Genomic DNA, 19,702 nt, shown 5'->3' with positions numbered 1-19,702 from the left:
TGTCCCTCCTCTTTGTTCTTCTGCAGCGATGCCTGGTGTATCTCCCGCTCTCCTCATGCTTGACCACCTCCGCCGCTCATGCCCAACGTCATGCATGGCGAAATTTCCGGGAGGCTAGAACAATAAGATCCATCGGGGAGGGATTGCAAAACTTTCTGCCCGAATGCCTGTGAGGGAGTGCAAGCAGCATGCAAATATGTGTCGGCGGGGACTCGTTGGTCATGTCTTGACTACGTGCTGTCTTTTCTGATGACTCCGTTCAATCCATCTTACATTGCAGTCACCTTAGATTCCAAGAGGACTCGTTGAACGAGCACATCTACCCATCCTTTCGAACCTGGCCTGCCAACCTAGAATCGGATCCCTCAACATGAGCTTGCAAGATTTTTCCTCTTCTCGTACCCGAGTCGACCTGACAAATCATCGCTCTGGACCTTCTACACCTCGTCGAAGTCCTTCGTCCATCGCTCGCAATACTCAACTCCCATCCTCGACAAGCTCGAGTAATCCGCGAACACCTCGACAAGGCTATTCCTCAGGCACATCGACATACGGTCGAGGTCAGAATCTCTCTGCCCCGCCTTCTTCTTATCGTCTCCAAGATTCGGTGGAGCTCCATGCCATCTCTCGACCCGGAAGACAATCTCCATTCGATGATCGCTACGCTATAGATCATGAACCCTATCTAAGGACTGATCCATCTGGTGAAGACGCCATGCCACCTCCAACCCCTTTACAACCTCCCCTCGCTCCGCAAAGTCCACCACTTACACCGACTTTTCGCGGCCTCTTCTCTCTCCACACTCCCCGAGATCATTTCTTGTATCTGGTACCAGCTGTCCTGGTATCGATGACAGCTGCTCTCGTTCAACCTTACATGTCCGTCATAGTTGGGGACGCCTTTGAGGCTTTTGTCAATTATCCCTTAGACAATAACGCCAGCGAAGCTCAGCGCGAGGCTTTGAGACATGACGTCAAACTGACCACTGTGAAACTCGCCATCGCTGGTGCCGCAGCGGTCGCTCTCAACTACGTCAAGGGAGTTCTGTGGGCCAGGCATGGTGAGAACGTCACGCATCGTTTACGACATGCCGTCTATGCCTCGGTTCGAGACAAGCCAATTGAGTGGTTCGACCTCGGCATGGGTATGCCCGGAGAGTCTATCGGTGCGGGTGGTCTCATGGCCAAATTCACAAGGCAGGTGCTGATGATCTCTGCATCCCTGACGTTTACAGAGAGACCGACGAGGTCCGACTTGGTTCATCCATCGCCCTTGGCCTCGTGGTCCAAAACCTTTCGACCTTCATCGCCTGCTTCATCCTTGCACTCGCCACTCAGCCAGTCCTCGCTCTCGTTACCCTCTCCACCATCCCCGTCATCGTTATCATACAATTCATCACCCAAATCGTCTGTCAACCTCTCTACGCACTCGAAAGGCGGAGTAATGCAGAGGCTTCGACGAATGTAGACCGCGCGACGTCAGCTATCGCCACTGTCAAAGCACACAATGCCCAAGGCTCGGAGCTTGAGCGATTCACTCGGGTCGCAGATGGCGCAAGAGCATCATTGATCCGTCAGTCGGCTGTTTGGGCCTTGTCCATCTCGACTACTGAATTCTTCCTGCTTGGCACCTTTGTCGTTGGATTTTGGTACGGCGCAAAGGTCGTACGAGATGGGACATCCGCGGGGACCGTCATGACTGTCTTTTGGGCTTGCTTGTTATCGGCAACATTCCTACAAATGGTTGTCCCGCAGTTGACTGTCGTCACAAAAGGCAAGAACTCGATGGCATCCTTGAGGACGGTGATTACGAGCGTGGCGGCGAAGCCAGCGATCATCTCGAATCCCTTCGTTGAACATGATCTCACATCGTCAAGTGCTCAGGCGAAGACAGACATTTTCTCAGACCCCGGCACATCCCAGGCTCCACCCTCTTCGCCCGGCTCTCGCGTCCGAGGCGATTTCACCCTTTCATCCGTCACGTTTGCCTATCCTTCTCGTCCTGAGGTTGTGATTCTGAAAAATGTCACCCTTTTCCTCCCACCGGGAGAAACAACATTCATCGTCGGCGGTTCTGGGTCCGGCAAATCCACGATCGCCCAACTCCTCCTTGGCTTATACGATCCCAACGGAGGTCTCATAACCATGGACAATCGTACACTTTCACCTGAATTGACACGACAACATATTGGAGCAGTGCAGCAGGGCTGCATCCTATTTGATATGTCGGTTCATGATAATGTGGCCATTGGCTCACCTTCCGGCGCCACGCGAGCACAAGTTATAGAAGCTTGCAAGATGGCCCTGATCCATGAGTTTATCGAAGGCCTACCGGAGGGTTACGAAACAAATCTCGGCACGGGCGGTTCCGCCTTGAGCGGGGGTCAACGACAACGTCTGGCCATTGCCAGAGCGAGAATCAGAAACCCTACCGTGCTGATTCTCGACGAAGCGACCTCGGCACTCGATGCGACTTCTCGTGTGCTCGTCTTTGAGAACATAAAAACATGGCGGAAGAACCAGACGACCATAGTCATCACTCACGACTTGTCCCAGATTGTGCCGGACGACTTTGTCTACGTGATGCGGCATGGAGTGGTCGCCGAACAAGGCTTTCGATCTGATCTGGTCAAGAAGACACCACTGAACGGAGCGGTGACGGGCATCTTCGCAGCTATGGCTGCTGAACAGGCCTTGGAGCCTTTGGCAGAGAAAATGGAAGATTGGGACCCTGAAGAGGTTCTTGAAGATGCATATGACGCCTACGAGGTACCCTTTCGACCTCATACTCCATCCTTCGGACTCCCTGGGCGAGAAAGCATGGCCTATTTCGATGTTCTGGAGCAGTATGCCAAGACCGATTCTAAGCGCCTGAGTCGGCTGAGCTGGGAGGATCCAAAGGCATCTCATCGGACAAGCTTGGTAAGGAGAAGCAGTCTCGTCTCTAGGGCATCGCGGAACAGCTTGGTCGTTCCCCGCCCAGCAAGTCAAATGTCTTTCACGTCGAATCGCAGCGAGCATGGACGATCGCCTGGCCAGAGGTATTCTCAGCTCGTGGAGAAGGAGCCTATCCAGCTGCACGTATCTACAGATGACAAGGGAGAAACACTGGAGGAGGTCACTCCTGTCAAACCAACGCGCCCGCCTGGGCTTTTCGCTCTCCTCGTCTCCTACTTTCCGACCCTTCCTCGCAAACAGAACCTCTTCTTTGGCCTCTTTGGCGCCATTCTTCACGGTGTCGCCACACCGATTTGGTCGTTCTTCCTATCGAAACTCATGACCATCGTCGGATCTGGTGGAACGGACCCGGCCTTGACCAAGTTCGGACTCATCGTCCTTGCTATTTGTGCAGCTCAAGCCTTCGCAGACTGGCTACAACAGTACTTTCTGTACTCTCTCGCGGCGATGTGGGTCAACAAGATCCGCTCCGAAGCGTACGGCAAAGTTTTGGCGCAGGATAAAGCATGGTTCGACCAAACGGATCATTCGCCCGTGCGCCTCGTGCAATCCATCATCAAGGATTCCGATGACATGCGAGCGCTGATCGCTTCTGTGATTGGCAAAATGACAGTGTTCGTCATCATGGTTGGAATGGGTATCATCTGGGCAATGATCGTCGATTGGCGATTGACTTTGATTGGCGTCGGACTCGCACCCGTCTTTGCATCGATCATGACGTTCAATAATTCCCTCATTGGCAAGGCTGAAGTTCGGAACAAGGCCAAACGCGAGGCAGTTGCAAGGACATTTTACGAGGTTCGTCCATGGTGCGTTGCAATGGCTGACATCCAGTGCGTGGCGAACCTTCGCGGAATTCGTGCGATGGCCTTGGAGAAGACGTTCAATGCTCGTTTCGAGGCGGATGCGTCGTCCGCGTTGTCGACCGGGAAACGTACAGGCTGGGCTGTGGCTATTGGTATCGGCTTTGTCGCTGGAATGCCATTCTTTGCTCAAGGTGAGAATGTCCCACCGAACACCGCTCATGACAGCCTTGATGAACTGGGCGGGGAGTGTCTTCATCCTGCAAGGGTATATCAATTATGCCCAGATGCTCCAAGTCTACAATCTAATCCTCTTCTCCTTGACCATGGGAACCGCGATGTTAGATTTCAGTGAGAGGCTTGAGACCTTCGTTGCTGACTGCTAGTCCCCGCCATGGCCAAAGGTCGTGCTGCCGCGACAGACTTCAATCGACTCTATTATCTCTCAACGACGACTTCAGAATGTGCAGGTTCACTTCGCTTTCCAATCCCTGGCCAAGCTACCTTCTCCCACGTCTCTTTTGCCTATCCGACCCGACCTGACGTTCCCATTCTCTCCGACCTCTCTCTCAGTCTGCATCCTGGTGAGGCAGTGGCCATCGTCGGGCCTTCGGGGTGTGGCAAATCGACCATTGCGGCGCTTCTCCAAAAGCTGTACGAGCCCAGTTCCGGCACGATTCATCTGGACAAGTATGATCTGGCTCAAGCAGATGTCAAATGGCTCAGGAACCACATTGCGATCGTATCTCAGACGGCCAATCTGTTTGACGCGACTGTCGCTGAAAATATCGCTTATGGATCCAATGTGCCCATAGGAGAGATTCAACGAGCGGCGAGAGCAGCCAATATCCACGATTTCATACAAGGTCTTCCGGGAGGATACGATACGAATCTCGGAGAGAACGCTTCATTGATCTCTGGCGGTCAAGCTCAGAGGTTACAGATCGCTCGAGCTTTAGTCAGGAGATCAAGAATATTGATCTTGGATGAATGTACGAGTGCATTGGATGGTGAGAACGAGAGGGCAATATTGGATACGATAGGCAGAGTCAAAGAGGTGAGCGAGACCCACCAAAAGTATGGACACTGCTGATGTAGGGGACAGACCAGGACCACCATTTTCATCACTCATTCACTTGAAGCTATGAAACGATGTGACCGAGTGATCTGTCTTGTTGGCGGTAGAGTAGTCGAGGAAGGACCTTTTGAGCAGCTGCTCAGACGAGGCGGAGTGTTTGCTCAACTCATGCAGACCGGCGAGTGGGAGTAGAGTAGAGTATATACATCGTATCAGTTGTATTTGTGATCGGCAATAGGCGGAATATTAAGCCGAAGACACGGAATTCAAATGCGAACTCCGCGATTTTCCAACCGGCCCCCCCCCTTCCTCCTCTCTCTTTCTCTTGCTGCTCATCCACATTACAGCTAAGCTCTTCCATCCATTGCTCGCTCGACGTTTGCACCGCTCGAACCCCCCTCCCACTTCTCCTTCATCATGCTGCGATCACCCACGAGGACAGCTTTGAGAATGGCATCGTCCTCTGCCATCCGACGGACGGCAACCAGGGGAATCTGTAGAAGCTCTCAGGCGCCTCTGTGAGTCGGAATGCTATGAATCCCTCTTCTCATCTGACGTATATCCAAGCTCTCACGCTCTTCTTGCGCTCATCCCTAGACCTCTGTTCCGGGCTTCATTTCACTCATCAGCCATTTTCCTTGGTGAGTTCCGTCTTTTGATGGGAAGCTCAAGCTCATCCAAACCAAGACGAGGTTGTCAAGGTTCCTCAGATGGCAGAATCTATAACAGAGGGAACTTTGAAACAATGGAGCAAGGCAGTGGGCGACTTTGTCAAGCAAGACGAGGAGATTGCGACTATTGAGACTGATAAGGTGGGTGTAGAATGGCCAACAGTATCGCTTACCTCTCTTCCTCAGATCGACGTCTCGGTCAACGCCCCGAAATCTGGGAAAATCACTGAGCTGCTCGTGGAAGAGGACTCCACCGTGACAGTAGGACAAGATTTATTCAAGATTGAGCCCGGTGAGGATTCGGGAGATAGTGAACCAAAAGCTGCTCCAGAGGGAGGCGCTCGATCGGAACCGAAGAACCCGGAGGAAGGAAACAAGGACGATGCTGCCCCAGCTGCGAACAAGGAGAAGGGTGCAGGCGAAGTCAAGGAGAGCAAACCAGATCAGCCAAAGAAGGAGGAGAAGCCAGCTCAAGAGAAAGTCAAAGAGGAGAAACCTGCCCCACCGAAGCAGGAAAAGGCACCTGCGAAGAAGGAGGACAAGGCACCAAAGACTGCGGGAACGAGAGGAGAGACTAGGGTAGGTCACAACCAAAAAAAATGCCAGCAATCCGGGTGCTCATGCGCCATCCTAGGTCAAAATGTCCAGAATGCGTCAGACTATCGCTCAACGACTCAAGGCCTCTCAAAACGCCGCTGCTTCCCTCACCACCTTTAACGAGATTGACATGTCTTCCATTATGGAGTTCCGGAAATTGTACAAGGATGGAATCCTCAAGGCGGACGGTGTAAAACTTGGATTCATGTCTGCTTTCGCTCGAGCGTCTTGTCTTGCTTTGAAAGAGATCCCAGTCGCCAACGCCAGTATTGAGGGCGACTCTATCGTTTACAGGGACTATGTGGACATCAGTGTCGCTGTCGCTACTCCAAAAGGTCTCGTCACGCCAGTCGTCAGGAATGCCGAGGAGATGGGTTTGATAGATTTGGAAAAGGCAATCGCAGAGCTGGGTAAAAGGGTGAGTGAGGCTGGGCGCACTTGGTTTCCTTGACTTTTTGTTGACCCGTCTCTCAGGCTCGTGATGGGGCTCTGGGTATTGAGGACATGTCTGGCGGATCCTTCACAATCTCCAATGGTGGAGTCTTTGGATCCTTATTTGGTACACCGATGTGAGTGCACATCTGGAGGCTGGTCTGTAACTGACTCCCTTCCAGCATCAACTTGCCACAAGCTGCAGTCCTCGGAATGCACACCATCAAAGAACGGCCTGTGGTTGTGAATGGCAAAATTGAGATCAGGGTGGGCCCTCCTCTTTGTCGGTAGTCCATACTAACGTCTCTTCTCACCAGCCCATGATGTACGTGTGTTTGACATACGACCACAGGCTACTGGATGGTAGAGAAGCGACTACATTCTTGGGTGAGTCGATGAAGAGGTACATGAGCCGTCCAATCCTGATATTCCCTTCATAGTCCGCGTCAAAGAGTATATCGAGGACCCGAGAAGAATGCTCCTACCATCTCCTGTGTAGATATCTGCAGTCCAAGACTACCCTCAGGGCACGGAGCGGCGAGGCAGTAGTCGAGGAAGGAACAGAGAAAGAAAGAGGAGGTAGAGTAGGACGGACGACCTTGCGGAGCTCGGAGGCTCCACGAGGAGAAATATTGATCAGTACGCATAGCCATTCGTACCTGGAATCCATTGCATACGCTGTGAGCCTGTGGAAGTGTCAATTATGAGGTCCATCATGGGAGGATGCGTTGGCATTGTCGAAGGCAAGGACCCTCACTCGTTCATCTTTGAGCGACGCGGGGTTTGAGTCTGGTGACGTAACTGTGATTGATTTGCAGCTTTTGTTGTTTTTTGAAAGTCATTCCGCATTGTCCAAACGGCTGCGGCTGTTACAGTGATCACTATTCCTGTTGCGTCGAGCAGCGAGCAGCAAATGCTAGACTATTCGCTTTGCTGCTCGCCCATGACCGTATAGGTCGGTCACAACCGCTGCTGTATTCCACTTCTACTTCCTCGCTTGGTAGCTAGTCAATCTCACAGCGAACGCTTCAGCCATGGCGGAGTGAGTTTGGACTATCAGCGCATCACTGATTCTGCTTAGAAATGCCAACGCCCAAGCTCTGTCTGCTTCGACGAGCTCTTTCGTCACGTCTCTCGCAGTCAACTCAGCCATCGCAGGTGGAGAAATCGTAGCGTTTATCCTCCTCCGACGATGGATCAAAGCGATCTACGAACCGAGGACATACGTGCCGCCCAAAGCGGAACAAGCTCAAGTCCTTTCCTCCAACCTGTTGTGGCCTGTATGGAAGATCATATTTGGTGAGGCCAAGACTCTGCTGCAGCATTGTGTTGACGCTTTCAGCCGACCCTGAGGAGATACTCAACAAGAATGGTGTCGATCCCTATGTCTTTGTTCGATTCCTCATCATGATGTGCAAGGCCATGGTGCCTATCTGGCTTTTGAGCTGGGTGGTTCTCATGCCAATTGATAGCGTTAATACGGGATCAGGAAAGACAGGCGTGGACAGGTTCACCTTTGGAAACATCTCGAACAAGGATCAGAACCGATTATGGGCACATTTGATCCTCGATATCGTGTTCATTGGTGAGGCGGTCAGACTCTCGCACAAGCTGACACTCTCAGGCTGGATCATCTATCTTATCGTCGGAGAGATGCATCATTGGCTAGTCGTAAGACAGAAATACCTCATCAGCCCCGCGCATTCGAGACTGCCCCAAGCTAGCACAAGTGAGGTAAAACAAGTAGACTGCAAACTGACGCTCAAGTCCTGGTCACGGGCATCCCAAACAGCTATATGGACGAGCAGAAACTACAAGACTTGTATTCACCCCTTCCTGGAGGAGTCAAATCGATCTGGCTCAATCGAAACCTCAAGGACATGCCGGATCTCTGGGATAGACGGACAAAGGCTGCTCAGAAACTCGAATCCGCAGAAGTCAGCCTCATCAAAGCTGCTCGAAAGCGTCGAGCTCAGAACCAAGCAAAGATCGTAAAGCTTCAGGCAAAGGGTAAACCTATCCCTGATTCTCTCACGGGTCCAGCGAATCCCGATCTTATCGACAAGGTAGAACAGCTTTCCTTGGCCGATCAGCTGGTCCCTCGATCTCAGCGACCCACGATGCGCCTCAAGCCAAAATGGGCGCCATTCGGTCTGGGCTTTTTGGGGATAGGCGAAAAGGTCGACACGATCGAATGGGCTCGAAAGGAGATCCTCGAGGTCGAACCGGCTCTTCAGAAGTGTCGCGAAAAGCTCCAAGACGATATCCGCAAAGAGGGTTCTGAAGGAGACTTTTTCCCACCTCGCAGTAGTGCTTTCATCCGTTTCAACCAGCAAGTGAGCGATAAACGCAGGCCACCAGCTCATTCTAGATCGCTGCCCACATGGCTACTGAAGCTCTCTCCCATAATATGCCGTGAGTCGTATTAGGTAACCGTCCTGACCTGCAGCTACGCAATGGCAAATCGCTACATTGAACAAGCCCCTGAAAACGTAATTTGGCGATCGCTCGGGCTCGACCCTTATGAGGCAAAAGTCCGCCAAGCTATTTCATATGCTTTGACCGGAGGCTTGATCATCGGATGGTCATTCCCAGGTGAATGCGCCAAATCATTCCTGAGCTGACAACAGTCGCCTTCATCGGTATCTTGTCCAGCGTTTCCACTCTTACCAAGACTTTCCACTGGCTCGCATGGATCCAAGGCAAATCTTTTGGCAAACGCTTGCTCCAAGGTGTCATCAGTGGTATCATACCGCCAGTACTGCTCGCCCTTCTCATGCTGCTCCTACCGGCCATCTTGCGTCAGTTGGCCGCTTTTGAGGGCAAGCCGAGCAAGACCGAGGTGGAACTAGATGTGATGAACCGGTACTTTGTGTTCCTCGTCATCAACACCTTTTTCATCGTCACTTTGGCATCCGGACTCGTTGCTTCCGTCTTGCCCATTCTCAACAATCCGGGATCCGTCGCCAACATCTTGGCCAAACAGCTGCCGACAGCCTCGACGTTCTTCCTCACCTTGATCTTGACACAGCTCACAGGATTGGCCGGAACTTTATTACAAGTCGTTTCTTTGGCATTCTACTACATCAAGGTCATTCTGCTCGGAGGATCACCACGATCAGTCTTCAGCACCAGATACACTCTTCAAACTCCATCTTGGGGAACCGATTTCCCGGGAGTCACAGTTTACGCCGTCATCAGTGAGTCCCCTCGGCCGTTCTCGCCCTGATGATAGTGCTGGCGTACTGTGTCATCAGTCCCATCGTGTAAGTCTGATCCATAAAGCTCGGCTGAACGGCAATAGCAACGGCTTCGCTGCCGCCTATTTTGCGGTCGCTGCCGTCGTCTACAAGTACTTGTACATCTGGGTCGTAGATCAACCCGAATCAAGCGATACTGGGGGCTTATTCTTCCCAAAAGCTATCAATCACGTCTTCGTCGGCATCTACATTCAAGAAGTCTGCCTCTGCGCTCTCTTCTTCCTCTCACGAAACGAGAAGGGGAACGTGGCCGCCTTGCCTCAAGCCATCATCATGATCGTTGTGATTGTTGCTACCGTGAGTCATGTACCATCGCCCAGGACTGAGCTCTAAGGCGGGCATACATTACGTCCTGATGGCATCATACAAACCGCTCCGTCATTCACTGCCGCTGAGTCTCGCACACTTGTCTTATGGTATGCCTCGGACGCAGCGTGACCGTGGGGAGAGTATGATTGGAGAGGAATCGGACGACGAGGCCCACAGGATCGCCGTGGAGAAAGCCTTGCAACGACCTGCAGAAGATGCCAGAGTGATTCAGAAGATTGTCCCTCGACGACAAGGGGCTCTAGAGAAGTTTCGAGACGACTTGGAGAAGAAGGCTCCGAGGGGCTATGTCACTTCTTCCCCGGAAGCCATGTCCCCGGTAAATGGCACCTCTAATAACAGACCACCGTCGTCCTCACAAGGTACCTTGTCTCCGACGATGCAGCGTACTCCTGGGTATCCCACATCTGCCGGACCTCCCGTCGGCTCCACACACGCCCTGCACGAGGGGTATGATGGCCTTGACGGCGGGGCCATCGAAATGGGCAATGTAGGTCAAACGCCAGACCCCGAACTTGAGGAAGATCAGCCGGCTGGATACCTCGTGCAACCTGGTGGACCTGGCATTAGAAATGGTCAAGAGACTGATCCGAATGATCCGTATGCCTTTTTCCATCCCGCAACAAAAGAGAAGATGCGAGTATTGTGGTTACCTAGGGACGAGCTGGGTTTGTGCAAGGCAGAGATTGAGGCGTGTGAGAAGATGGGCATAAAAGCTACGAGTCGTCATGCTATTCTCACGTCCAAGGTGGGTGACAGCTTGTCAGCGCATATCAAGCTGACCGAACTCCCTTCCACAGGGCAATGTTCGTATATTTGGTCCTCCTCCTGATAACTTCTGAGACCATCCATCCACTATGGTGTTGTTGCATGTATACCATTTATCCGATAAAATCCCACTTTACCGTTCCCGGGCCGTTGACGGATATCGGGCCGGCTGAGAGAAAGTCGGTTGGCTGGGGGGAATGAATATATGGTGCTTGTTATGTATACTGCTGGATAGATATCGTTGCCTATTACATTACCACACAGAAGACATTTTGCATCATGTCTGGAATGAAGATTACAAGCTTCAGCGTCCATGGTGAGATCGAGCTGCACCAAGCATGTTTGTGCTGACTTTCCAGATATCCGTTTCCCCACCGTGAGCTCTTCCTTGCAATCATGTATCTCTTTTGCTGATTCTCCAGAACGTCACTGGAGATGGAACGGATGCCATGAACAAGGTAGGAGAATGTTCATACGGGATACCGCTCACACCTTCATTCAGGAATGCGACTACAGTGCAGCCTATATCGTCATTAAGACGTCTGGAGAGCTCCAAGGTCAAGGAATGACATTCAGTGAGCTTGGCTCTGACAACCCCGCACTGAACATCCAGCCATTGGTAGAGGAAATGAAATCGTAGGTGATCGCTCACGAGGTAGCGCTCACCTCTTTCAAAAGTGCTGTTTCGCCATTGAGCAAGTCGCAAAGCGCATAGTCGGGATGGATGTAGAGACCATTTTTGGCGATATGGGCGCGTTCTTCGAATTCCGTGAGTTGTGTCTTTGGAGATATAGTCAGATCCTGTACTGAGCTTTGATACAGTGACGATGGACCCTCAACACCGATGGCTTGGCCCTGAGAAGGGAGTTATTGCACTCGCCACTGCTGCTGTCAGTAATGCCATTTGGGATATGATGGCAAAGTCGAGGAAAAAGCCATTGTGGAAGTTGATCTGTGACTTTACACCTGAAGAGTGGGTCTTAGAAAGCCTGATGATGGTGAAGAGGGGGGACTCTGTTGACGACGGCTTGAATTAGATTTGTCAAGTGTTGTGCTTGGAAATACATCTCGGACGCCATTACTAAAGAAGAGGCTTTGGAGTTGCTCAGAGCGAAAGAGTCCGGAAAGAAGGCTAGGGAGGAAGAGGTCATCAAGAGGGGATATCCTGGTGTGTCTGATCGATTCCCGAGTGAATGATACGTAGCGCTGAAAAAGTCATCCATCAGCTTACACAACTTCCGCTGGATGGCTCGGTGAGGAAGAGCTCGTTGCTTGGGCTGACTTTGTAGGATACAGTGACGAAAAAGTCAAACGATTGGTACTGGAAGGTTTGGCTGAAGGGTTCAACCACTTCAAGGTGAGTGAGCTGCTCTGTCAAAAACCTCGGCAAAACTGTTTTCTGACTCGGGCGTTCAGCTCAAGGTCGGTGCTGATCCCGAGGACGATCTTCGACGAGGTCTCCTTATCCGATCATTGATCGATGACCCGGCCAACCGACCCAAAGACAAGGTCATTGATCCCAAGACAATTGCCGGAAAGAACGCCTCGGCAACGGGATGTGTCTTGATGGTCGATGCGAATCGTGCGTTACCAGCACCCAAATCTTCTCGGATCGCCGCCCTGCTAATTCAATCGTTCTCGTAGAGGTCTGGGATGTCCCTCAGGCTATCGAGTACATGAAGAAGCTGGAACCTATCAAGCCTTGGTTCATTGAAGAACCCACAGCGCCGGACGACTGTGTAGGACACGCCGCGATCCGAAAAGCGCTCAAACCTTATGGGATCGGCGTGGCGACCGGAGAGCACAGTCATAACCGAGTGAGCTAAGGACAAACACACCTCTCAATGGAACTCCCACTGACGACAGGCCAGATGAACTTTAAGCAGCTATTGCAGCTCGACGCTATTGATGGTGAATCCGTTCCCGCGTGTCCCATGTCTAAACTCTTCTTCAAGTGTGCCAGATTGACAGTTGTCGAACATCGGGAGTCAACGAGATTCTTACAATTCTGTTAATGGCTGCCAAATTTGGTGTCCCCGTTTGCCCACATTCAGGTGAGCCGTTGCAAGTCGGGGTAAAATTTGACACTCTACAGGTGGAGTTGGTTTGTGTGAAGTGAGTTGATTAGCGTTTGAGGGAACGATGACTTGCGCTGACCCTCACCTCCTCAGTACACAGTGAGGAATTCTTATAATCCGCCCCTGGTTGCTCACACATGACAGATTCACCTGTCTCTGATCGACTACATTGCCGTATCTGGAGATATGGACCGCAACGTCCTTGAATTCGTCGAGTAAGTGGTCCTTTGCGTCCTGGTGCTAAAAAGTCACAGCCACTTGCACGAGAATTTCCTTTACCCATGTTCCATCAACGCGGATGGGCGATACAAGTGAGTCACCGTGCGTGTCTAGACCCCATACTGACTTTGATCAGCGTCCCACTGAACCCTAACGAAGGGTACAGTATCGAAATGTACCCTAAGAGCATGGAGGAATTTGCATTCCCCAATGGTGCTTATTGGGTCAAAGCTGCCCGGGGAGGCGCAGCGACAGAAGCTCAACATCGATTAGCGGGTCAAGCTGTGCACTAGGCTACTCGAACGACATGTAGTACAATCATGCATGTGAGGACGAAGAGACCAGGCATGGAACTTTGTCTGCCTTGTCAGGCGCTCCTTCACTGATCTAATGATCCTGAGAATATCAATTCAATCGCAGCTTCAACGTTGCCCCCGGTGGCTCGGAGCGCGCGGATGTTCTTCTGCGCATCCCACAATCCCTGTGCTGATGCGTTAGCACTAGCTCACATGGCTCCGAGAAATCGTGCCTCACCATGCCATTCAATTGTCCCAATTGCGTCGCGTAGATCTCCTCAGGCGGCCTCGTATCAGCCGGAGGTGGTGGTGAACCGAATCCTCCCATGCCTCCCCATCCGCCAGCTCCCATCCCGCCGAACATGTTCTGATACATGGCGAAAGGGTTCGCCTGACCCATTGCATTGCCCTCTGTTCCAGCCGCAGCTCCAGTTCCGGCCCCAGCCCCAGCTCCAGCTCCAACGCCGGCGCCCGCACCTCCCATCATGGCTCGAGTGAGAGCTTCATAGTTGACAGCTCCAAAGGGATTCCCGCCGGCACCTGCCCCTGCCCCTCCACCTCGTGCCCCGGCTCCTGTACCGCCAGCTCCCGTTTGAGCAGCTTGACCCGCCGCAAAGAGGTTCGGAAATGGGTCTTCGGCGGTATTTGATCCTTCCGTCCCCGCTCTGGCACCGGCACCACCTCCCAAAGCGGCGAATGGATTTCCTCCAAGTCCTCCTCCGAATGGATTCCCGAACGCTCCTCCTCCTCCTCCCATTGGATTTCCGCCTCCCATCTGAGCCTGCATAGCCATCATCTGCAATTCAAATGTTAGAAAGTGCCTGTGAGTCCTGAGTCAAGCAATGACGTACAGATCTCAGAGCTTCTGGATCACGAAGAATTTGCTGGACCATTGGCGACTGCATGGCTGCTCTTATCTGAGGTCCCATCTGTGCCAATTGGGGGTTTGAGTTGATCATTTGGTCCAAGACTTCGGGTCTGGACATCATGTTGCTCATTTCTCTGAGGAAATCAGGGTTCTGCATCATGGATGTCATGGCGTTGGGGTCATTGAGATTATTCAGTCCAGCCATGTTGGCGAAAGGGTTGAAGCCGCCAAGACCCTAAGTTCCAGACGTCAGCTGAATGGAGATCTAGAGCTAAATCACAATGGCTCACATGAGGTATATTCTCAATGTTATCGACTGGGTTACCTGCAACGTTCAATCCTGTCCCCATTCGAGGGAGCTGCTGAGATTGAGACGTTGATCCTCCTGCAGCCGGAGACGCAGTAACACCGCCAGCAGCAGCAGCTTGCGTCTTGTTGGCTCCTTTGACCATATGGAGAGTATGTCCGTTCTGACAACGCAGTCAGTCGAGTCTGCTTCAAAAAGGTGGGCGCCTCACTTGGATCTTGTAGGTTGAAATCTGCTCTTCATCCTTCAATACCTTGCCTAGAAAGAGAGTTGAGTCTGGGTTGTTCCTATCGCGCCTCAGCAAGGCTTACCCGAATAGATCAACCTCTGCCTATCTTTCTCTACATCGCTCTTCTCCGCGATGACCTCTTTGAGTTCTGCTACGGTCTTTGAAGGGTCAATCTCGATCGATAGTTTGAGCTCGGATGGGCCTTTGACAGTGCTATTGGGGCTGTATCAGCAAAGGGTCGTGTTCATGTAGCTTCAAAGCATCACATTTTGATCACGTCAGAGGACGAAGAAGCTTCTGCCATGGTCTGTACACGTCTAGAGATCGATGTACGGAGTGTGATGTGAGGTGGGAGAGAAAGGTGGACAGATCAATATGAGGGGGGCCTGACGATGACGATCCGGCCGCCACCCGACAAGGCAGAAAAGAAAATGGAGAGAGGTCCAAATGTGGCACCACCCCAGAACGTTCTATCATGATGAACCATGCAATGGGTGACACTCTATCCTCTCACTCTACCAAAGACGGCTTCCAACCTCTGAACGGACACTATAACAGGTTCATTATCCCTCTCAGCAGCCTTCAGCTGAGGTTCAGTGGGTTTCTGGAATCCAATGAGAATCTTGTTATTGAAAGAAAGAGGCCGCCGAGACTCGCCAGTGATGTCCATGCGAACAAGACGGTCTGTGAGCGGTTGTAAGTGTTAGCGTCTTACAGCCTCATCACTACCCCATCTCACCAGATTTAATGTACCACGAAAGCTGTATGTCATTGACGTTGATCTCCCTAAACGGTTGAATTCCCGAGACGAATCTGAACCATTTGGGTAGACCTTCAGCGTTTCTCAGTACGAGATAAGTCGTCACGGTCTCTTGTCCAGGTAAAGGTTTGCCTCGCTCATCTTTAGCGAGTCTTCTCAGCCTGTTTCGAGTCTGGATGATCTTCTTGACGGGCTTGAGATGACCTTTATATAGCCACACGATACCGCCAGCAAAGAATGTAAAGACGAGGGGTAAGAAGACTGGTGTGCCCATGAGCCAAACGGGAAAAGCCATGAGTTTTCCCATAAGCGAATCTGGATCTCGAGGTTGAGCATACCGTTGTCTGCAAAAGGGCGTCGTCAGCGTCTCTGTGCTTGGATATGAACCCTTTACTGGTACTTACGCTTCTCCCGTTTGGTAAAGAATGAATGCAACTATACAGGTAAAGCAGACAAAGGCCGAACCCCCCATGATCTGGTAAGTCGCATATCCCGATGAAAGGGTTGGTAGACAGTACACAAATCTCTCCTGCACGATATAGTTTGGATCATCCGACTTAATCTCCTCCCATCCCCATTCGTCCTCTGTGGAAGGTCGAAACCTTCGAGGGAGAGATGGGTCACGATATCCAGCAGGGAAAGTTGGAAGAGACGGCGCAAGTCCAGTATTGCTCGTTGAGAGGCCGTGCCCGGAGGGCCGTATCAAGCTTGGCGGGGGCAGTTTGGCTGGTGTCAGAGCGATGAGCTTGGGAGGAGGAGCAGAGGATGGTGTGTTGACACTGGATGGTTCTTCTTGCGATTGCGGGGGAAGGGGAGAGGCATACTGAGGTGGTGATCCATTGTTCTCAGTCGCCGTTCCAATTACCGACGATCTCCTATCATTCTCCTGTGGGTTGGTGGCAGCTTTGACAAGTACAGCAGTTCTTGTGCCCTTAGCAGGCTGAGACTTCTGCGCTGGTTTCGAAGAAGAAGAAGATTTGTTTATCGGAGGTTGAACTTTCAACTTGGCAGCAGCAGAAGTAGCGGTGCCCGCCTTCAGCTTCGCATGATCTTGATGAGGAGTTCCGGAAGTTGACGTCGAAGGTCTCTGTTGAGACGACTTTTGCGCCTTCGACGGAGACGCAGAGCTGGTAGATGGGTGTTTCTGGTTTGATTTCGGACCGGACGGGATCGACGAAGCTTTACCCGCTGGATTGGGTTTTGGCTGTGATGTCTTTCGCCCCGACTTCGAGGCGTAGCGGCGACACGTGCCTGTGGTCAGACACCGCAGCGTCGATGTGCTGGCTCTGAACCCCAGGGGTATTGTCGACCCCAGCATCGTTCGTACGTGGTGAGGTCGGAATATACGTGATGTTACAACTGAAACGTTGATCAGTCTAACGGAATTTTTGAGTGGCAGAACGATGATGATGTGGCAACAACAACGGGACATCATCCCCCAATCTGCGACTAATAGGCTACAAAGGCAAAGCATTCACATCGTACCCCAGAAAATCCTCATTACTCAGATACCCATTCTTCCCGAGCAGCCAAAAGACTGCTCTTGTGCCTGTCCCTTTCAACCACCACATCAATCCATTCGATGTTTCCCTTCGAGTCGCTTCCGCCCTGACCGTCATGGTCCGAACTTGGTCTATTCTCGGTCGACGAAGTTTCTCGAATCGTTCAAAGATGGGTCCAAAGTCTGGATGACTGTTCTCTGCCACCGCCTTGCCTAGCAAACGCGAGAGCAAGCCGATATCCTCAAAGGCTTGAGCCGCGCCTTGACCCGCGGACGGAGGGATAGCATGTGCGGCATCTCCGATCATACAGACTCTATCTGTATGCCATCGTTCGAGTGGTGGCATGAGATAAGGGGCCCAGAACCTGACGTGTTCAGTCGATAGCTTGTCCACCATACTCTTGATAGGATCCATACGTAGATCTCCATACTTTAATTTGACGTCCTTGACTGCTTGACCGGATTGAACGTATTCTGCCCAACCAGTTTTCCTGTCCCTCTCCTTCGCCTCGAAGCTTGTCACCCATTGAACGTTGCCGTCGCCCATGTCAAATATCAGGAAGGTCCCATGTCGCGTGTAGGAGAAGACTGGTAAGGACATGGAAGGGGGCAAAGAGATTTCTGATTTGGGTAGGATCATACCGGTCATAAAGATCCCACTGTAGGTCGGGTCGATCGTTTCACCCAGGACATATTGACGCACTTTGGAGCCAATACCATCGGCACCGATAAGTATGTCTCCTGGAGGATCCGAGCGCATCAGCTTCTGCAGCAACCTCTCGGATGTCTTGAGAGGATCTCACCAGATATCTTGTGGCCATCTTCGAGAATCGCTTCAACGCCTTCGGGCCCTTCATTAATTGATCGGAGACGAGACGAGAAGCGGATATTGATCTTATCCTTGAGCTTCTCGCACTCGTCCATCAATGTTTGATGTAAGACCGGTCGTCCAATACTGATACTACTTCGCTCATGGAATAGAGTCGAGAATCCTCCCACGTGAGAGAGACCACCACCTCTCTCGAGCCAAATGTTGATGGCGTCGAACGAGGTCCCGACCTTGCGCAACTGATCTGACAGCCCCAATGTCTTGTCCATAACGCACATTGCGTTTGGAGCAAGCATGATCACTCCACCTATATCTTGAACAGAGGCATGACGTTCCAGGATGGTGGATCGGATGGATTGTCGCGCGAGGGCGATGGCCAACGCTGGTCCTGCGAGTCCTCCACCAACAATGATCACGTGTTTGCTTGACATGGTGGCTGAGTGTGAGCAGCGAGGCAGGAGTGATAGCAGCTGATCGTCATGGGCTAGAAGGCATGATACATATATATATATACATGCTCGTGAAAATGGGATCACCGAGGAGCTGCTGCTGCAGTGGTAAATAAGAATTAAAGCGGGTTTCAATGACCGCTAACCGGGGAATTTGGCTGGTGTGTGACGTATGCTGCAGATCCCAGACAGCGTCTCGGTCCTGGGTTGACAACAGCTCAAAGCTGGACTTGCCCGAGGAGGGGGAGGAGGAGGAGGAGGAGGAGGAGGAGGAGGAGTGATGGTATGTTGGATGGCCGAGGTCGGCACTCTGGCTATCTAGAAGGCACCGAGGGGCGTAAATAGCAGAACAATCATTCTGGTTTCAACACCATGCATGCGATTGATCTGAATCCCTTTCACAAAACCCCTCAGTCGAAATCACTTCTGTTGTAGTTTGCTCCTCCTGGGTAGTCGATGGGGGTCAGCAGAGGATTCACTACCCAATGAACATGACCGTCGACTCACCTGCTTTTCTGAGTCGGGATACAATGTCTTTCTGGCAAACAGGTCAGCGACGTTGGTCCGGGCACGACATGACGGCCACAAAAAGTCATTTTTTGGAAAAGGGGGGGGGGGGGGGATATGGACATGGTTGCGCCTCGCAAGACTTCGCTTTGGCTCGTGTTGCGTGGTGCGTGTTGCTCGCTCGTCACTCACCTCCTGTAGATCCCCCTTGGTCGATGCCGAAACCTCGATAGAATACGCCTTTAAAACCCGTTTCACATCTGCCGTATGAACCGACACTTTGGCCCTCCTCATGACTTTGACTTGTTCACCTATCCAAATGACAAGGCAGAACTTTTCTCTAGACGAATGATCGTCATTCTTGTACGTTACACGGATGTAGCCGAACGAAGCGTGTCCCGGTTCGAGCTTGGATGCGAATTCCTCGAGGTTACCTGTTCCAGTCGAAGTGAGAGTCAAGGTATCGGATTTATCAGACTGCAAAAGCGGGCATTAGCATGGCTCACCGATACCGATAGGAGACAAAGATGCGAGACACCCACCTCGTAGTCTAAGATCATCCATGTCGTCTCGTCACTATTGGACCGGACATTTTCGTATGCTACGTATCAAACGGGTCAGACGACAGATATCATGGCGAGTGTAGTATCAGCTCACCCTCGGCAATTTTAGGATCAGTGACGGTGGCCATGGTGGAGGATTCTGGAAGGGAGATGGGAGAGGTGACGAGTCAATGGGATTCCGATTCAACAGATAGTATCTAAT

At 51.8% G+C, this 19,702-nt stretch overlaps 8 protein-coding genes across 8 annotated transcripts; 4 read left to right on the top strand and 4 right to left on the bottom strand.

The window, feature by feature from the left end:
- The first annotated feature begins 257 nt into the window (after positions 1–257).
- On the top strand, positions 258–5,125 carry BD324DRAFT_614725 (P-loop containing nucleoside triphosphate hydrolase protein). Its single transcript, XM_022014636.1, has 6 exons — positions 258–1,197; positions 1,236–3,756; positions 3,793–3,955; positions 3,990–4,112; positions 4,148–4,818; positions 4,867–5,125. The coding sequence occupies exons 1-6, from the start codon at positions 371–373 to the stop codon at positions 5,029–5,031; spliced, it is 4,470 nt and encodes a 1,489-aa protein (XP_021873505.1). The 5' UTR covers positions 258–370; the 3' UTR covers positions 5,032–5,125.
- BD324DRAFT_614721 (2-oxoglutarate metabolism-related protein) lies at positions 5,117–7,233 on the top strand. Its single transcript, XM_022014635.1, has 9 exons — positions 5,117–5,357; positions 5,407–5,480; positions 5,527–5,651; positions 5,697–6,089; positions 6,145–6,525; positions 6,582–6,676; positions 6,722–6,806; positions 6,857–6,926; positions 6,980–7,233. Exons 1-9 carry the CDS (start codon positions 5,257–5,259, stop codon positions 7,036–7,038), a joined length of 1,383 nt encoding a protein of 460 aa, XP_021873504.1. The 5' UTR covers positions 5,117–5,256; the 3' UTR covers positions 7,039–7,233.
- Positions 7,234–7,382: 149 nt separating this feature from the next.
- Positions 7,383–11,123, top strand: BD324DRAFT_597224 (hypothetical protein). Its single transcript, XM_022013875.1, has 12 exons — positions 7,383–7,581; positions 7,621–7,838; positions 7,882–8,124; positions 8,164–8,268; positions 8,307–8,875; positions 8,911–8,954; positions 8,989–9,134; positions 9,170–9,739; positions 9,775–9,805; positions 9,844–10,096; positions 10,134–10,874; positions 10,927–11,123. The coding sequence occupies exons 1-12, from the start codon at positions 7,574–7,576 to the stop codon at positions 10,966–10,968; spliced, it is 2,970 nt and encodes a 989-aa protein (XP_021873503.1). The 5' UTR covers positions 7,383–7,573; the 3' UTR covers positions 10,969–11,123.
- BD324DRAFT_614709 (putative mandelate racemase/muconate lactonizing enzyme) lies at positions 11,119–13,499 on the top strand. Its single transcript, XM_022014634.1, has 19 exons — positions 11,119–11,210; positions 11,254–11,270; positions 11,317–11,352; positions 11,397–11,469; positions 11,508–11,530; positions 11,573–11,663; positions 11,717–11,867; positions 11,932–12,062; positions 12,121–12,147; positions 12,184–12,251; positions 12,311–12,476; positions 12,539–12,711; positions 12,766–12,805; positions 12,850–12,948; positions 12,990–13,009; positions 13,066–13,071; positions 13,117–13,187; positions 13,227–13,283; positions 13,328–13,499. The coding sequence occupies exons 1-19, from the start codon at positions 11,174–11,176 to the stop codon at positions 13,482–13,484; spliced, it is 1,443 nt and encodes a 480-aa protein (XP_021873502.1). The 5' UTR covers positions 11,119–11,173; the 3' UTR covers positions 13,485–13,499.
- On the bottom strand, positions 13,500–15,358 carry BD324DRAFT_614704 (hypothetical protein). The gene is made up of 7 exons (XM_022014633.1): positions 15,158–15,358; positions 14,974–15,104; positions 14,874–14,920; positions 14,646–14,825; positions 14,339–14,590; positions 13,726–14,283; positions 13,500–13,672 (listed from the first exon to the last, which is right to left on the bottom strand). Exons 1-7 carry the CDS (start codon positions 15,193–15,195, stop codon positions 13,571–13,573), a joined length of 1,308 nt encoding a protein of 435 aa, XP_021873501.1. The 5' UTR covers positions 15,196–15,358; the 3' UTR covers positions 13,500–13,570.
- Positions 15,359–15,393: 35 nt separating this feature from the next.
- On the bottom strand, positions 15,394–16,969 carry BD324DRAFT_648347 (hypothetical protein; the record flags this gene model as incomplete). The annotated part of the gene is made up of 3 exons (XM_022017826.1): positions 15,394–15,575; positions 15,631–15,995; positions 16,056–16,969. The coding sequence occupies 3 exons, from the start codon at positions 16,967–16,969 to the stop codon at positions 15,394–15,396; spliced, it is 1,461 nt and encodes a 486-aa protein (XP_021873500.1).
- A 139-nt stretch (positions 16,970–17,108) lies between these two features.
- On the bottom strand, positions 17,109–18,412 carry BD324DRAFT_576036 (hypothetical protein; the record flags this gene model as incomplete). The annotated part of the gene is made up of 2 exons (XM_022013168.1): positions 17,109–17,893; positions 17,956–18,412. 2 exons carry the CDS (start codon positions 18,410–18,412, stop codon positions 17,109–17,111), a joined length of 1,242 nt encoding a protein of 413 aa, XP_021873499.1.
- A 262-nt stretch (positions 18,413–18,674) lies between these two features.
- Positions 18,675–19,702, bottom strand: BD324DRAFT_678818 (hypothetical protein). Its single transcript, XM_022019014.1, has 5 exons — positions 19,595–19,702; positions 19,480–19,538; positions 19,130–19,414; positions 18,938–18,968; positions 18,675–18,875 (listed from the first exon to the last, which is right to left on the bottom strand). Exons 1-5 carry the CDS (start codon positions 19,626–19,628, stop codon positions 18,841–18,843), a joined length of 444 nt encoding a protein of 147 aa, XP_021873498.1. The 5' UTR covers positions 19,629–19,702; the 3' UTR covers positions 18,675–18,840.

The sequence above is a fragment of the Kockovaella imperatae genome (genome assembly GCF_002102565.1).
Source record: "Kockovaella imperatae strain NRRL Y-17943 chromosome Unknown BD324scaffold_2, whole genome shotgun sequence".
Taxonomy (NCBI): domain Eukaryota; kingdom Fungi; phylum Basidiomycota; class Tremellomycetes; order Tremellales; family Cuniculitremaceae; genus Kockovaella; species Kockovaella imperatae.
Note: the sequence above shows the minus strand (reverse complement) of the source record. Positions and strands in the feature narration are given on the sequence as shown.